This window comes from Passer domesticus, chromosome Z (genome assembly GCF_036417665.1).
Source record: "Passer domesticus isolate bPasDom1 chromosome Z, bPasDom1.hap1, whole genome shotgun sequence".
In the NCBI taxonomy this organism is placed as follows: Eukaryota; Metazoa; Chordata; class Aves; order Passeriformes; family Passeridae; genus Passer; species Passer domesticus.
In genome coordinates this window covers 38399492-38418582 of record NC_087512.1, presented here as the reverse complement: position 1 = coordinate 38418582, position 19091 = coordinate 38399492, and the positions used below count along the sequence as shown (strand labels likewise).

Genomic DNA, 19091 nt, shown 5'->3' with positions numbered 1-19091 from the left:
GCTTTGCAGTTGCTAATGCTTGTAATGAGGGAAAGCTCAAGGCAAGGCACTCCCAAGTTTTGTCAGCAGTTCAGCTGTGTGGAGCAATAGCACGTCTTGCCTCTACCCACCTTCTAATTGACCTTTCCTGTCTCATATACCCATCCCTGCCAGCTTCCCAGACAGCAGCCATTAGTCTTAGTCTGTGTGTAGCCATCTCTACAGACACTGTCACATGCAGTTGCAAAATGAGTATTAGGGGGTTAAACCTCCTTTATTGTGGTGAAAACACCCCACAAGATCACCCTAAAAAGTATTATACCTGAGTCCACCCTGCTAAATAATATTGCTCTTCACAGATCAAAGAGTGCATGTCCTTCTACCCTGGAACAGTACACTGAGCCAAAACCCACACTGTTACACATTAAGTCTGTGACTCAGAAAACGGAGACTTGCCAGGGTTTAGTGTTTAAAGGATAAACAATTTCACATCTTCTGACAGGTATCATCAATCTGTTTAACTGATTTACACCCACCAGTGCTTGTTTAAGCTTGTACTCTGTTGCTTCTTGACATATGAGATGAGAAAAACCTTTTGACACTGCCCAAGAAGTTAGTCCCATCCAAGAGGATGCTCCCAGGAAGACGGGAGAACCCAAACAGAGTGCTGGAGAACATCCTCACATCCAGCAGACAAATACCTCTGTTCCCACCAGCATGTGCTTCTAACATTTCCTGAATAAAAAAAGTAAGTAGGCTTCTTGAAGGTCTCTCAAAGGAGAGTGGAAAAGCAGGGTTTAAACTCCAGAAGCAATCCTTAGGAATCTGTTCACTCTCAACTATTTCAAAACAAACTGGAGAAATCAGTTTGAAAATCATGATGAAATTAGACCAATTCAATGGTGAATTGTTTTGTTTGGGTGATGAAGGATAAAAGGTATTTTGGCTTTGTCTTCATGTGAAAAGTCAATGTTTAACTTTTTCTCATTTGTTGCAGCTTCAGAAGAAGCCTAATTGTTTGGTTGTCACTGTACCACTTTCATACAGAGCAAATTATCTACATTGTTGGATTATCTTAATTTCTACATGGAATAATTTAAGTAATGCATACCTTTGAATCTAATGAAATAACAGGTATGTTATTTAGCTTTACAGTACCAAATTTCCAGTGTTGCTAGGTGTCAAGATGTCTTTTCCCTAAAACACATGTTCATCTTGCAGGAAAATTTATTTCAAATTCCTAGCTCCTCTACAGAGGAACAAACACACAATCTGGGTAATTTCCATTGACATGACTATGCACAGATTTTAGCCACTCAATATTTCATCAGGGCTTTTTGTTCTGGCTTTGAATCTAAGAGCCACAGCTGCATATTTGTTTGCTTGGGTTTTATTCTGGTGCGTGACTGTGAAAGAATCCCAGTCAGTTCCTTTCAGCTGCATTTCTCCTCACAACCTCCTCTATACTCCCCTGTATCCGTGCATTCCTGCATTCTCTCACACACAAGCATAGAGCAATTGTTTCTGCAAGGGATGACTCCCAAGGATAGCCTAGGGGACCTCTTCATAATGCAAGTGACTTCTGAAAGTCACGCAGCTACAGGGGGCAGGGATAAAGACACTGGTGTCTTGGTCTGGGCCAGACTAGCAAAACAGTTCGCCCAAGAAACCTCCTTTGCACCACTGCAAAGCCCTGTAGGAAAAAGAATGAAGTGTCTAATACATACTTTGTCTGGACAGGAGGAAAAGTTCCTAACCCCTCTGCCCCGGTTTCACTTCATGGCCAGCTCTCCCCAGGGGTGCTATCAGCAAAACCTCAACCTGCATCACAAAGGTTGCTGATTTCTTTTTCCCTTTCAGCCAGAATGGAAGGCATTTGTGAAACAGATCTAACACCTGCAATCTGGCATGCATTGTCACATTCTTATGTACCATAACCAATAAATCCACGTAGATCAACCATGATGAGTTATGCACTACTATTATTTTTTATTTGGAGGCAACAGGAAGAGCACTTTAGCACTGAATTACCCAGCACTGAAGGTGGGATCTCTGTCAAACTCATGACCAGAACCTGGGAGGAATTGGCAGCCCCAGCTGTCAAACCACAGAGCCCTTTGGGACTCATAGCCCTCCTCAGATATGGGATGAACGGTGGCTGTACAGCTGTTCACTGCTCTGTGGACACATTTGCAGTATCTGCAGCTCAGCTGATGTGCTCTGTTATGAAGAATGAGGAATTTATGGCCTCTCATTTTTAGTAGCCAAATGAAACACACACCTAAGAAAAAAAATAGCTGGGATATGGGATATTAATCAATATTAATACATGAGCCATAAAATTAAAGAAACAAGGCAGAAAATGTGAAAGAATTTAAGAAAAAATGATTTATCATTTTTTAATATAGATCATCAGCACTATTCATTATAGTCACCTTCAGGCTTGGATATCTTGGAAACATGGGTAAAATTACTATCCTTCAAAACTGCTACAGTGAAAAATCACCACAATAACAAAAAAGATCAGCTGGAATGTACTTGCTGGCATCAAGCAAAAAAATAATAATTCACCTGAAATTAAATCCTTGTTGCCTTTCATTTCATTAAAGAACTATTTAATTAAAAACTGCTTACTTACAGACTTCTCATAAATAATCCAAGTTTGAGCATTCCCACTCCTAAGACTGGGAATGAGGTCCTCTGTTGTTTAGAAGATAAATACAAAGTGTACAGAAGCAATAAAATTTTCCCCATGCTGCTTTGGCTGTCAGAGAAGAACAAAGCTATTTGGAGTAGTTAACTTGAATAATTTTCCTAATTCTGTTCAGTTCAACATAGTTAGATCATAAGGCAGATACACTAGATTGAGAAAAGCTCCCTGACTTTGAATTGTATTTGATTATGCAGGGTTTTTTAAGGGGGGGGGAGCATTACTAATGATATTATCTAAATTTTTTTAAGCCTCAATGATTATTTCCTTGAAGCAGAGAGATACTATCTACAGGCCTCTTCCATTCAAGCATATAAAATGAAAATACAATTTGGAAAAATCTAGAAATACTCAGAAACTTGATGAAAAACTGAAGAATTGGGATTTCTTTTATCCTCAGAGGAGGTACACAAAGATAGCCTTCCAATGCATGGTTACAATTTTTATTGAATGTCTTTGACAACCAGGAACTAAAAGTTTCATGACAAAAGTGCATTAAGAAAGACTGTGGTAAAAACTTCAGTATAGGTCCCCAGGAACAGATCCTCAGGAACTTTGAAATAGATCTTGCTTCCATGAGCACTGCAATTGCTCATAGAAGACTCAGAAATCTCCACTTCTGGAGCTCTTAAAGCCACATGAGGAAAAATGTCTCTTGGGAAAGATACAGGTTTAGTTGATACAGATTTAGGATATGGAGGGATCTCCCAGGTGCTCCTTCATCCCTAACCTTCCATAATGATAAAAAGATAGTACGAGTGATGAGTGATCTTATAGGAAACACCTTAGGTCTTCAAATGTTGATTTATGTCTATTCAGAACCAAAGGAAGCCCAGAGCTCAACAAATACACATCACGGCTCAATGAAATATGTATACTTCCATACATCAGCAGTTCACTTTTCCAGCCCACAGAATAAAGATAGGTTTAGCTGGGTGAGAAGAACCCCTGTGCTCTACTACACAGTGGGTTAATCTAGTAGAACACACATTGTTTAATAGCATTTTTTACATACAATTCATTTCAGTGGGAAATGTCCCTTTATTTCTTCTGAAAAACTTTAATCAGTGGAAGTCTTAATTACATGACATAGTAACACAAATTCTTGCATAATTTCTTACTTTTTGTCAGTGCAAGACTATTACAGGCCCTCAACATTTGCATGGGTTATAAAATCAACACTACAGTGAAATATACCTCTGAATTTGTTCCCAACAAGCATTCCAGAATAACAGCTTCCAAATATTTTTCGATTTACAACCTGACTAGCTAACCTTAAACCTGACAAGCTATAAAGAAGCAAAACTAAATCAACCCAAACATCATGTTCAAATTGTAAACAACATCTGCAGAGATCTGGTTTTGCTGCTCACTAATCTCTCACTGAGATGACCTTACAGCCCATCTAAAAATGTTTTGAACTTGCACTGACATGGACTGCCTCCTCTTCATCTCCAAACACTTTCACCTTAGGTTTTTATGCTTTCACCACAGGTAAACAGGCTTTGGGTGTTGATGGCCCCATTTTTGCATGTATTTCAAAGGTAGTAGCTGGCCTTTGGAAGAGGGCTGCTGGAAGGGCAGAGGACTTTGTCAAGGAAGACAAGCTGTTCCAAACTAGCCCTCAGTGAGCGCTAAGGAAGACAGAGCTAACTTTCCTTCCTAAGCATTAACACCTTACATTCTATTCCAATTTATATTAGATTACTTAGCAACAGTGAAACTGGTTCCTTTTGTGTCTGTGCAACAGCAGCCATTTCTCTCCAGAACCTGTCTCACAGCACTCAGAAACATACATATCCCAGGCCTTTAAACAGATCACAGGCCATGCTCAGAAAACCTTGATGGCTACAAGAATCTTCTTCTGTGAAGTTTTTTGGTGCTCAGAGATATGTGTAATGAAAAATACTAGTCATATCCAGGTGAAGTATTTGGACCAGTCTTACCAGCAGGCCCACTCTAGCACTTCTGTGCACCTCTAAGAAACCATAAAGAAAAGAAAACCAGCCGTTTTCATTGTTATAGATTTCCAGATTATGCTTGATTAGCTCTTTTGGACACTGTTTAAAGAACAGTTCACCTTTGGAGATGGTAGGAAACATAACAGGATGTTTGGAGGAATATCCCAGCCAAAATATCTTCAGACCAAAGATGCAGAATTGCCTTCCAAAAACACCCTAGTTTCCCAAAGCATAATTCCTAAGGCAGTGAAGCTTTACATTCTCAAAATCTTTTTCTAATGCAGATCTAAAAATTACTACAGTGGAGCAAATGACACTCATATATAGAAAGGAAACATGTCAAACTTCTGTTCCAGCAGCATCACTCACAAGCTATAGGATTAGCTGCACAAATTCACTGTCTTGCCTCTACATGATAAACCTCTACTGCCATTTACAGACACCTCCTCCTCCTCCCTACCACATGATGCCTCATCTGCTGGAGATTCCTCCTGTTACCTCTCTCTTGCCAGCTTTCCTTGAAATTGCTGCTATGGGAAGCAGGAAAGTGCCACATACTCAAACCTAGATCAGCTAGATCAGCCACCACAACAGAGGCCACACCACAAATTCTGGCAGTTTTGCTACAGCAGATTTGGAAATGGATGCATTAATTCTGAAATTGGTCAGGACACAACAATGAAGTTTTGCTAAAATATTGGAAGATTCTCTACTTCCATTCTTTAAGGCCCTGAACAATGCAGTGTCTCTTCATCCAAGATGCTCCACATAAAATTTTTTTGTTACTTCTGCTGCTTCTTCTGAGTATTTTTTATATATCCCTTAGCATTTTTCTGATGCGCCTCCTCTGCTTATTTACTCACTTCCTCCTTTATAAAGAGTTTCATTTATCACACTTAACTGAGTCTCTCTTGACCACCTGTCTCCTCTATCCTCACTTTTTCCAACAACAACATGGCATCCTGTGGTGTTGTCATTTTTATGTTAGGATTAAACAGCATTAGTACTTGTGAAATTCAAGTATTCTAGAATGACATTCATTTATTTTCAGTCTAGTTACCTCTTTTATCAAAAATTCAGTCATGGCTGTTTCTTAGCAACAGATTTACCAGAACAGATTTGCATAAAAATCAAATACTCTCAAAAAGAAACTGCTAAAGAAGAGTCTTATTCCTGACCACATTAAAAGCAAATACTATAAAGCAGAAGAAAATGGTTTTGTAATTCCACACAAAATCTAATGAACATGTGTATTATTGGTACCAATTGAAGTAGATGACCTTATAAACTTTCCTAACTAATTTATCTCTGAGCTGATCTGCAAAAATCATCTTCTCACCTTCAGAGATCAATAGGAAGAAAACAAAAAACAGGAGCACCAACCATGCATAGCCACAATCATCTATTGCACTGGGCTAGATTAAAAATTGGCATCTGCAATGGTCACACACAAAATGGTCTCAAAGGACCAAGCTGCAAAAGGCAGACATGTGTGTGAAAAATGCCCACAATCAATTCAACCACAGCAGTAGTAGGTAACCAATAATTGGACTTCAGTGCAGGAGCATAATTGGTATTTCATTCTCAGAGTTGCCAGAGATGTATATTTATCTATTTATCTAATCACCACATTTATACCATAATTTCAGTAAACTCTAAGTTCTTAGTTTTCAGTCTTTAGAAAGAATTCATTTTCCCCCAAAGATTTTACTACCTTCTCTTTGCCAGATGAGGTTTTCTTTTTTTTTTTTTTTTCCTTTTTAAAATCCAACATAATGTGCTAAACTCCAACTAGCTAGTTCACCACAAATGTAAAGAAAAGCAAATTCAGAGATAGGGTGAAAGAGTTGAATCAAATATTAAGCATGAAATCCTTTGAACAGATAAAGTGGAATAGCAATATCAAGAGTCTAATTTCCTTCTTCTTAATATCAACCAGGAGAAAGTTATTATATTGACATTGGTTTAAAATTTCTATGAATGACAGTGAAATTAGGACTGCTGTCTTTTTATTAAGAATGATGACAACCTTTTTGGCAAATGCAGTCTTCTCCTACTGTGGCACTTGGTTGTGACACTTAGTTATGTCACTGAAAGGTAGCATCTATAATATATGGCTGCACATGAATTATGTTAGGAATGGGTTAAAGTCATTCATTCGTGTTATTCCCACAAGACAATGCCAAAAAGGTAATTGCCCATATTTGTATTACTACATTATAGAGAATGTCAGTTTTATGTCTTTCTAATGTTTAAGTGAAAATCTATAATATCCATTTCTGTTCCTTGCTGAAAAATTAATGTAGGACCAAAACCTGAAATTCCAACTCTGGTCATGCTCAGACAAAACTTCCACCGAAGCCAGTGGGAGTATTGCCAAGAAGAGGATTAAAGACAGTGAGATTTTGCTGCATGCTACCAGACATGTAAAAGCTACAGAGCTAGATTTTCTTTACGATGTTTCTGGGACTACTAAAATTAGGAAGATATTGGTCTTTCACCTTTCAGTCATGCAGTCATGTGTGCTTGCAGGGAAGGGGAAAAATCCAAGGCAGATAAGCCATCTTGCTGGAGGGTGCTTAATTGCAGGCTGGAAGCCAGAAGTGAATCCCTCCTGCAGTGTATCCCTTCCCTTCTCCTCTACAAGGCCCAAAAAGTGGCAGGAACTAGCAAGGCAGCAAGCCTGGATCCCTAGCAAACAGCACTAGCTGGATGGAGTGAAGCAAGCTCATCATTACGAAAAAAATACTGAAGCCATCCATAAAATGCCATTCCAGCAGCTGAAGCATGCTCGGGCATATGACCCTTTGGGAGGCTTTAAGTTGGCCCTGTGCCACAGAGATAAAACAATTTTAAAGGTAGATGGCAGGAAGTAGTCAAGACATTAACAGCCTCATTGAGCTCCTGCCAGGGCAGGTGGACCACACCAGCAACCAGAGGAACCTGCTGCCCTCTAGGTGGGTTCCTGGCTCTACAGGGAGGGGATGCTGCTTTCTTGGGGTTCTCAGGTTTTACTGGCCTCCACTGGGTCGTATTAACTTAAATGGATACAGAAACTCTTTTTTTAAAAGTACGTGATTTGTCAACTGAACATTTCAGATGGTTATGTTTGTCAGTGGTTCCCTGAGGCATTAGGATCTGCTATGTTAAAAGAGCTGCAACTTTTCTTCATTTACCAACCAATTTCTCCATATATTCATGATGTGGCAGCAGTGCCCAAGGAACAAGGGTATGAAAACCTGAAACAGCTGTTATCTAACCAGTCTGCAAAAATGAAGGAAAAAGTAAGTCCTGAGCTACTCACTCATTACAATTTTTATGAGGAAAAAAATGTAATTATAGATTAATTTTTAAAATAAAATCTCATTTTTAAGAGCATGATTACAACAAGTAATAATCCATAACTGCAGTGATGACAAAAATCTCAGATTAATAAACATCCCTGATTTGTTTTATAGCGAAACACAGTGTTGTGGTCTATCTAGGGTCAGAACCAGGACTCTAGTGTAACCAAAGCATTGACACAGACCCTTTATGGCCTGTAACATGTAGGTGGAAAACCTCATGAATGCAAAGTTAAACTTACATTTATACTCTGTATTAAAAAAATAAATTTCATGGTAGCCTAATTAATGGCACCTGAAGCGAAATCTGCATGTTTCCACAAGGGAGAAATAAGGTTTTCAAGATTTCCACTCCACTCTTAGAGGCAATGAACTCTTTGATTTGGTTGATCACAGCATAACTCAATCTCTCTGCCATCTCTGCTTCCTCTGCCAAAGGTTGCCCTTTCTTGGCACGAGTAGCAGTCACCTGGCAATCACTGATCAAACTGCTATCATCTACCTATCACTAGTGGTTACAGCTACTCTCACCACATTCAGACCAGATCCCAGGAGCAAAAAATGTTAGAGCCTTGTAGTTAGGAACCACTGATTCCAGAGGCTATACCACCACCTCCTAATGACAGGTAACAACTTCACCTGAGTACCAGGATAGTTGAGTTCAACTATCAGTATATATATATATATACAGTATATATATAAATATATATACTGTATATATATAACAGTATATATATATAAATATACATTTATATTTATATATAAACAGTATATATATAAATATACATTTGGATTCCATCAGTGTGAAACTTGGCATATTCATTAAAAAGAAAAAGCATGATGATAAATCTTTGCCTTCTTCTTGAAAAGGCACGCAGCTCTTCACAGTTTTTTTGAGACATTGATAAAGTCTGATAAAGTGTGTTTCTTTACCTGGAAGGAGACTATGCCAACTCCCAAAGGAAAAACAATGCCGACATATGGGAAAAGGTAACTTGTTTTACCACACAGAAAGTAGAAGGCTCGTCTTAGCATGTTCTGCTTCAAAAACTGTACTTCAAATGCCTGGAGAAAGGAAATGCTCAGGCAAATCACAGTCAACTTACCTGATTTTGATTCATACTCTCATAAGCAAACGCAGAATTGATGATTTGGGTTGTATTTTAAAAACATTTAATGTATTTTAAAATTATACATCTAAGCAACTACTAATAACACAGTTTTGTGCAGAAACCTTCACAAATGCTATTAGAGACTGAGATATCCATCAATGGGCTGCTTAGTACCCAGAAGACAGACTTCACCAAGCCAGGCAGACAGTTACATTATAGAATACAGGTAGTATCTCAGATAACAAAAAAATTACTTTTGGCTCCTAGAAAATAAAACTAAGAGAGAAATTGACTTCCTAGATTTTCTAATCCCCTGACATTAATGGGAAAAGTCAATGAGCAGGTCATACCAGGAGTAAGCCAACACTGATATTCTTTCATAATTTTGACTTCCGTCTCATATTTACAGCAACACACAGAGTTTTGAATCTGAATGAAAATGGGAGTATTATATAAATGTTTTAATTTTAAAAGCATAGACTTATCAAGATTTCACATTTTGTTATAATTCTGATAGTTAATCTCTACAGGTACCTAGAATCCTCTAATTTTTCCTAGGATTTTTAAGACATCTGATGTAAGTGAAGCAACTTTTTATGACTATGCAATGATTACATGGAACAAAGTGTACCAGAAATCTCTGATATGGCTAGTCCTATTGACCTTCTCTCTGAGACATTTAAGGATGAAAAGTGCAATCTCATTTATAAGCTCTGACCTCAGCATCATGCTAACTCTCACAAAGAAACATGAAAATTGATTGGATGGCATGCATCTTTAGAAAAAGAAGGGGTGATTCTGGTTTGGCCAGCAGGGTCTATGCTGGTATGTCTCCTGGAGTAAAGACATCATAAATACTCAGGTTGAGAAAAAAAAAGAAAGAAACCTTACCCAGTCCTCAGACAAAGGTTTATATAAACCTAACTGTGTTTTTGGATCTTGTTCCCTGAGGCAGGGATGATACATCCATTCCTGAGGCATCATATACTTCAGTGCTGTAGACACTGAAATTTTGCTAAACCCTTCAAGGGGAAAACACGGTGACTCTTCCATAGAACAAAATAGTCATCATGAAACTTTACAGCCAATTGCTCATCTGGACTTTCATCACCTTCTGCTCTCTGACATCTAGCATGCAACATGAGCTATAAGAAGTTATTAAGGAACTGCAATCAGTGGTTGTGGTGGTGCATTCCTCTCTCCCTGCGGCCACACTATCATTGATGTGTGGCTCCCAACATACACTTGCATATTTTTGTTCTGCACATCAGCTGTCTTGGGAAGGTGTTGTGGCTAGAATAGCCAGTAAAAATACTTTCTTCCCTCTGAACATGTAAATAGCACAGAACTTTTAGGTGGCAGGTATAAAAGGCACTGTCACATCCATACTCTAAATTATCATGAGACACTATTTGAGATTTTACTGATTATAGTCACGGTGTATTAAGGAAATAGATCTGAAGTTTGCTGCAACAACAGCAGAAGACACAATAATGGCATCAAAAAATGGCATAATGTAAATAAAATATGAATTTGAAAACTACAGTAGAAAAGCATAAATAAAACAAACAGGTGTCTTTAAATTAAATTTTTAAATTACCAAAGAAAGAACTTAAAATAATTTTTTACATGTCTTTCAAATGCACCTTTCTATTCTCTTTACTCACAGTTATTTTAGAAAACTATAGAGTGTATTTGCTTTTAATAGGTAAAAACACATTGCTGAAAGTTTCTAATTGAAAGACAATATATATATCATCAAACACTATTTTGTGACTTTTTGCAACTTTCTCATGAAGCTGCAATACATGCTTATTATGTGCTCTGCATTTTTGCTTTAAAGCCTGGTCACTAACATAATAAAGGAAGAAACATCAATTAATCAAAAGTGGTCTTTGAATTCATGTTAGTTTTTAAATAGCATCAGAATTATAAACTAACCTATGAAATTAACTATTTATTCTTGAAGTACTTTAATGATCAAAGTAGATGGAAGTTACAGTATCTCAAGATACAAATATCCAATACATGTTTTATCTCTTTTTCCCATTTAAAATAATAAAATCAAGACTTCTACAACAATACTTTTAAGTTGCAATTCATGTTCATTTAAAATAAACCCTTGTTTACAGTTTTACACTAATTTGGATTACCAAGAATAGTAAGACTTTTTTATTTCTTACAGTGTTCCTAATTTCTTTACAGACTTCTTAATTTCCCAGGCAGTGTAAATGGCTATTTTTCACTTTTTCCTTTATTCAGCTTCATTTTTGATTCTTCTCCCTAGATAACAGCTTCTTGGTCTGCTGAGTCTGAAAACCTTCTATAACAGTATTTCAATGGCAAGCTTGTTACTACACAAACAAATATCAAACACATCACAATCTCAGCATGTTCTTCTACTTGGCATTTTGAAGAATCTAACAATTTATACTATTTGAATACTTTCTGCAAAATAATTGTATCTACCAACTCAATCAACATCAGAATTTCCTTCTAATAGTTGTTGTACTGAAAGCCCTTCCTAGAAAAAGAACGGACTTTTATATTGAGGCTATTTCTCCTAGATACTGAGGATACACCAAATTAGTTCCAAAAGCATATTTTACATGGATGATGATAAAAAATCTTATGTGTAAAATTTGTTCTTATGCATGACATCATAATTGTTCAAATAAGTGAAAAATTTCAAAATTGCCTATGGGTACAGAAAGCAGAATTGGTACAATACTCAGAGATCTGGTAAGAACCCAGAGGAGAAAAACATGACAAAACATTTCAGAAAATGAACATGTAATCTGCTGTAGTCCAAATACAGCAATCACATTAATGGGAAAATATAAAATGCCCAAGTGAAAAGCAAAAAAGATAAAAATCCTGGATACAACATATGACACAACCACTTCAACATTCTTTTGTATTGTTTTTCATTAAATTTGTCAAGAAATCCAGATAGCTCAGGCCAACAAACAGAAGTTCCAAAGCAAAACATGGCCTTCAAATCACAGCACTGTTTCCTCAAAATAATTTGGAAAATCACCACATTGTACTTGAGTATTTAACCAAACTTTTTTTGTGTAAAGTTAAGTAGATGAAGTATGGCCTGATACGTAAAACTTTGTGTCTTACAGACAACAGCTGAACATGTAGTTGTTTGACCTGAATGCACATACATTTGTTTGAATGTACATTTTAATGATACATACATTTAAATTAAAGTATGTTAAATAGAAATAAAACTACTGTAAACAGGTGGGGGGGTGGGGCGGGGAATGCTTATAAGGTAACAGGTGAGGAACTCAAAAATCGACATATTTTTCAATGCAGTGCACAATTACTAATGAAATACAAAATGTGATCAATTTACAGGTAGTGAAAGCCACAATGATATGAAATTATAGAACTTTATTGGCCTGTTAAAAGTAATTTCATGTAATACATTTTTTATAAATTGTGCAAAGTGTTGTGGTAGCATCTGGGAATAAAAACAATGATTGTCTGTTACTTAAAAGAAACATGAAAGATTTTCAACACAAAGAATTAGAGGGAAGAGTGGGAGAAAAGACTCACAGCTTGCTGAAGGATAACAGCAAATAATTTTTAAAACCATGGAATCACAGAATGGATCAAGTTGAAAGGGACTACAATGGCTCCTCTGGTCCAACCTCCCTGCTCAAGCCAGGTCATCCCAGAGCCCATGGCACAGGATTGGGTACAGATGGTTCTTGAATATCTCTACTGAGGGAGACTCCACAACTTCTCTGGATGATCTGTGCCAGTGCTTGGTCAGCTGCACAGCAAAGAAGTTCTTCCTCATGTTCAGGTGGAACTTCCTGTGCATCAGTTTCTGCCCACTGTCTCTGTTCTGCTATTTGGCTTTCATGATGTGATGCTATGGCAGAAGGCAATTTTACTCTAAAATTTAGAATATTACCTTTCTCCATGTGTGAAAAAAATATTTTTGGAAAAATATTTTAGGAAAATATAAAGTCCTGTACTTTTAAATCAACTTAATGACTCTTCCTGTTTTTAAATTGAGCCTGAAATATAAAAAAAAGAGTCAGGAACAGAGCGCTCTGAATGGCTGTGAAAGATTTGAAGTGTATTTGTTTAAGACTCTGGTCTTGGGTTTGTGCAGTGGTGTGGCAGCCCAATTATGCTCAGACACTAGTAAGGTCAGTGATACCTATGAAATAGCTGTGTTAAAAAAAACCAAACAAACAAACCCTCTAAAAACACTAAAATACTTAGGAAAAAATCAGGATTTCTTTTCTGTTTGGTGGACACACCTGACAAGGAAGCCCTATTCTGCTTACATCAAAGAAAAACATAGCTATCATAAGAAAGCCATGACTTTAACCTTTACTTCCTAGAATATCAGATAGTTCCCTGAAATTTTATTGTTGTTCTTGTCATTCCAGCTGAGGACCAAAGTAACGTATGCAAAGGAGACAAGTTTCCTCCTATATTAAGAGGTAATCTGCTTAGTAACCCTGCTGTGACTTGCTGCCTCTAGAGACCATGGGGGAATGGCTCTCTTTAAAATGAAAGCAGTTTGGCTCTATGCTGCCTACAACTCTGCTGCAGGCCAGAACACGTGCTTATCCAACACACTCCTTGCAGCTGCAAAAATATAGCCAGTCATGGAAGGTTGCTATTAAAATTAAAAGGATATAGCATGTCCATACTAAAACAATACACACTCTCATGTGGGCTCTTCCAATCTATTGCTTTTTTTTGGATGAAAGTAAGTCAACCAGTTAATCTCGAGGCTGATTAAAAGACAATACCATGTTCTCAAAGATCAGTCACATACATGCTTGTGGAAGTGAACAGCTATATTTATTTCCAAACAATGCATCATTTGCTATCTTCAGAGCAGATTTAATTTGTATGAACAAAAGTAAAACAGAGCAAATGGAAGTCAGCTTCAAAAGTTTGGGCATACACATTCCTATGGAAGTGGGACAATGAAATGGGCTGTGACATGTGAAATACACAGCACCAGCATTCTCTGTGCACCCTATGATGTTGCATTCATGCTGAATGCTTCCAACCACCCACAAACTCATGTTCTGGAGATCAGATGATGAAAATCTCACAAAACATGGACCTACGTTATGATCTAGAGTACTTTACACCGTCACATATCAATGACAGAGTCCTTCAAAAGGATATTCCAAGACACTACACATTTGTGCCCTAAGAAGAGACCTTACCCCAAGTCACAAAGTAGGACATTGAGCTCTCTGAAGAACAAAAAACAGAACCACCAAAAAGTGGTAAGAAAGAGAAGAAGCCAGAGAGAATGATGGAGAAGAAGAAAATACTAAAAACCTTTACATAACCTTTTGGGGTTTTCTTTTGAAAAAAACATGAACAAAATACTTAGCTGCTCATTCTACTAATATAATATAATATAATATTTTTTATATATATATATATATATATATATAATCTATTATATATTATATCATTTTATATATTATATATATTATAATAATTTTGAATTATCTCAAATTATAAAATATTATTATTAGCAATAATTATTATTATTAACTGGAAAAATGTCTGAATAAAAAAGAGCTTAGAAAGGGTGATTTTATTTTCTGTTGGATAATAACTTTCATCTTTACAAACCATTTGCAAGTTTTTAAGCATTAAAATAGATGAAAACAAAGTGATGGTCTTCATGGTGGTGATTAGGTGTCAACACAGACAACTGGGTAAAGGGATTGACAAACTTTGTATTAAGGCTTCTATTGACAGAGCCACTTGGAAGTGTATGGGCCATTTTCATATGGCAAAATTCCTATGCTTTATAGTTTTTGAAAAACCAGGCTTAGGAATTTGCTTTCTTAGGAAAATATTGATTTTTAGTCCTTCTTCCAACAGTCAAAAAAGAAAAAGCAATCCCCATTAGAACTATTTGCAGTAAAATTGTTTTCAACTAGCTGTCCACAGATTTTCTTGGCACTGTCTGATGTTTCCAAGGATCTTGATCTTGCTCCCACTGAAATGCATGTTTTGCTTCACTGCTGCCTGGGAGAGGTCCAGCTGGTAGACAAAGGCAATGGAAAGGGTGAAGACTGCCTTTCACAGGTTACGATAGTCAAGACACATATTACCATGAAAATGTTTCATAGTAGCCTCTGCCCTGGCTGTGAGCTTCCCCCTAAAAAAGAGATGGTCCCTAGACAGCTTTCCTCAGGAACAGACATTTTGCAACTGCTCCTGCCTCACTTTTCATGACAGGCAGCTGTAGCAAGCGCAGCTCTGACCTCTGCCTGGGAACAATGCACTTCTTTGCAACATAGTCCTGGCCACTGGTCAAACTTCCATCACATTCAACAGAAACAGGTTTATTTAACAGACTGGATGACATGACTTGCCTCACACCACCCCCAGCAGTGCTTCCTCTCCAGGCCCCAAACTAATCTGCCCATCAAACTGCTCAACAGCTTATCTCAACATGTCTCTGAGCATATTAAATGTCTATCTAAAATAAATTCTAGTACAAATAAACCCCTTCTATCAGAACTTTAAAAATATGCTTTTATTTTAGTTTCATGTCTGGCACAGAGAAAAAAAAATAGCAACTCTGCCTTTAGACATTTCATAGCCTTTTTTATTGCTCAGTAAAACAATATAAAAACTTTTTAATGTCAAATCCTTGATGTTCATCAATTTTTACCATGTTAATGGTTCCTGTAAGTTTTTTAGTTTCAGTCTCACTTTAAGGAGGTCAAGAATTTGTAATCAAGTGAGCCCTTTGTAAATCAATATTATTTGGGCAAATCAGAATCTCTACAGTTACAAGCAATGTCACTTACAATCAAGCTGAAAGACAGAAGCTAGTGGGTGTCATAATTTCCATGTTAAGAGTTTAGCTTCCTTAGCTTTAAGAGGCTCTGTCCACATACTGAAAAAAAACATTGTAGGAACATGTAGGCTTTTTCCATCAAGCATTAAACGTCTGTGCTAAGACATTATTAGTAACAAATCATGTGCTGTAATCCATAATGTTCCATGAATATCTGCATCAAGTAATAATGTACTGAGTGTCTAACATAATGTAGTACAAAATATGTAAGAAGGATATTCTACAATACAGATATAAAAAAATATATATATATTTCAGTGGTGCATAGATCAGTTGTTGTTTATTAAACTACCTCCATGATTACATAAAATCCAAAATACTGTGTCAGTACATTCTGAAACATTTGAAGGTCAAACCTACCCCTATGCGATAAAGATGAACTGCAAAGTGCTACAAAATAAATTACAAAAAAATTATGTAAAATCCCCAATCAATAACTGTGCATATTTATGCATATAAATATTATGAACCAGAAAGAACTACTTTTTAAAATTAAATATTTCAAAAGTCAACTGCCAAATTCCAGCTTTGCGAGTTAGCTTTTACCCTGCCAAAAGAAAAGGGTTCAGATTCTCACCTCATTAATTTGGCAATAAATTGTGAACACTTAACTGAAATATGCTGACTTTGTCCCAGCAAAACATCAAACTGGAATTCGGGCTACCGGGTCAAGCTCTGCTCAAGATCCAGTATTTGTTTGATGTAAGTCCACTGACTTTAGTTCAAATATTGCCACTAGATGATTGTCTACTGATTCAGAATCACCTCTATGATATCAGATATTATTTCAACAGGACGACAGCTTCATGGATAAGTAAGAAGTCCAAGAAGAAAATAATTAAAAGGAAGGTAAAATGAGTCAGTAAGCAGAAGAGAAAGTTATGATCTCTGGAAAATAAAACCATGTCTTATAAGACACAGACTTAGGGAGGAAAAAAGGCAGACATTCCTAATACTCTTTCTCAGGAACAGCAGAGCACTTGATGACATCTAACTTCAAACAGGAACTATGATGGATATCCTTAATTGCTGCCATCCCTCCCCAAATCACCACAGTATGTGCAGGGTGACAAAGACAACACGATTCCTAGGTCATCAGTAGACTTCCAGCTCTGTCCTCTTCTTTAATGTGGGGAGTAGAATACATCTTTGGGACAGATTTTTAGCGACTGCATCTCCCCTTCCCTAACTAGTGGAAAGGGAAAGGAAGTATCTCCCTATATAGGCCTAGAAGTATGCAAATGTGGACACGTGTCTTGACTAATAAGGATATTTCTGAAACTTGAGCACAGCAGGAATAAAGAACTTGAATGCAAGAGACTCAAGAGAACACAAGAAAAAAATTGAAGTATTAAGAGTCTTAGAAGGCAAAAAGCAAGTAAATACACAGAAACAGAATTAAAGTGTCAAGACAGTACTGTAGCAAGAGAGGGATGGTGTATGGCCTTAAAAGACTGCAGTAAAGAAATGGCAATAGTGTTACAATGGAAGAGTGAAAATGGGTGAAATTAAAAACAGGCAACAATGAAAAGTAAATACATTAGGGACAAAATAATACCATATATTTCATTAAACATAATTGTAAGGAACTAAATTCAAATCATAGCTCAAAAAATTGACCAGAATACACAGAAATGTAAGCATCTACCTCAGTCTTTCCCTACTAGTCTTTGTAGCTAACTCTCAGTTAAAAAATCCCTGAAACTTCATACTTAAAATTCCCTAAATGGAAAAGATCAAAGTAGATCCTCAGGATTTGATACATAAATCTAATGAAAATTAATTTCTAGTACCATATCTAAATGCAGCCCTGCTCTTGAAATATGCTCATGCCTTCATTTGGCTTTACTTGTTACAGTAGACTCTTCTCTGCAGTATTGTGAAGCACATTCTGAAGCATACTTCACAGTTAAATATGGACAGTTAAACAAGCCTCTAAGTCTACATCTGAAGGACCAGCCACATTGTTCTTCTTGCTCTTGGCTCAGAATCAGCACTGGCCTACTATAGATTTGTGTGCTTATTCAAACTTAGGGACTATCTTGAGTAAGCACAACCTGATTGAATGTCTAACTGATGGCACCGGTTCAATACCCAAATACCAAAAAGTACTGCCACCTTTCTGTATATAACTTAGACTCCCCATCTTCCTGGTAAAGTCAGTGGAACTACATACATAAGATTTGCAGGGCCAGCTCTGCAATTTGCTGCTTCAGGAGTTAAGACCATATCCTGCCAATATACAAGAACTTAACTTTAAGGATGTGAGCATTTCCACAGAAATCAGTGAGCTTGCACACACACTCAAACTAAGCATTGTAGAAATTTTTGCAGAGGTGTTAATTCAATAAAATAAAAGCAGCTTTGCAGTTCACCTTTGATAAATATTATTTATAAAAACAACATCTTTCCAGTTAAGCTCAAACAGAAAAAAAAAATTGACAGAGAAAACAATATAATTTCATTTCAATGTCATTTTGGAAGACACAGTGAGGACAAGGCAATAGGAAAGGGTGTGGTAGCTTATTTCTGGAATTTCTTGAGTTTTTTTAGCTGCCTCAGGGCTTCACCTTTCCCTGCTCTTGGAAAAACAGCTACTGATTTGAATGTATAGTTCTCCAAACATAACCAATGTTTAAAAGAGAAATCCAAGGGAGGTGGCACTTCATTGGGCAAGAACACTGTCCACTCCCTACAGTGCAGCATACAGATTCCACAAGCTCAACAGCCCCTCTCTCATCTTTTCCTTATTTCATTTACCCATCCAGTGGGATCTTATGAAATAAAACAAAACCTAAAAAAAACAAAATAAAGTGTGAGAAATCATGCTTAAAAAAAGAAAAAAAGTCAAAGAAAAATCAATACAAAAGACCAAACACAAATGAATACTTGACAATCAAACACATAGACATAAAAAGCATTTAAAGCATAAATAAATTACATAAAAACTGAACATGAATTTATGAAAATGATGACATTACCTCTATCTTGTTGCTAAAGATTTCATTTGTTAAATAAAAATGTATAATGTGTGATATTTCTTTGTCTTTAACATATCAGCATACTCAGATTGAGCTGTAACGCAGTAAGTCTAGAATTCTC

The 19091-nt window shown here is 36.8% G+C and overlaps 1 protein-coding gene across 10 annotated transcripts in view; it reads right to left on the bottom strand.

The window, feature by feature from the left end:
- Positions 1-19091, bottom strand: part of NTRK2 (neurotrophic receptor tyrosine kinase 2) — a 197375-nt gene that overhangs the window by 89867 nt on the left and 88417 nt on the right. For 4 of the 10 annotated variants that reach the window (XM_064404319.1, XM_064404320.1, XM_064404321.1 and 1 more), the window contains one exon: positions 12497-18783. The exons of the other annotated variants lie outside the window; for them this stretch is intronic. In XM_064404319.1, coding sequence (XP_064260389.1) covers positions 18746-18783 — 38 coding nt within the window. In that variant the 3' untranslated portion in view covers positions 12497-18745. Of the gene's footprint in view, positions 1-12496; positions 18784-19091 lie in introns of those variants that run through there. 10 annotated transcript variants of the gene reach the window in all.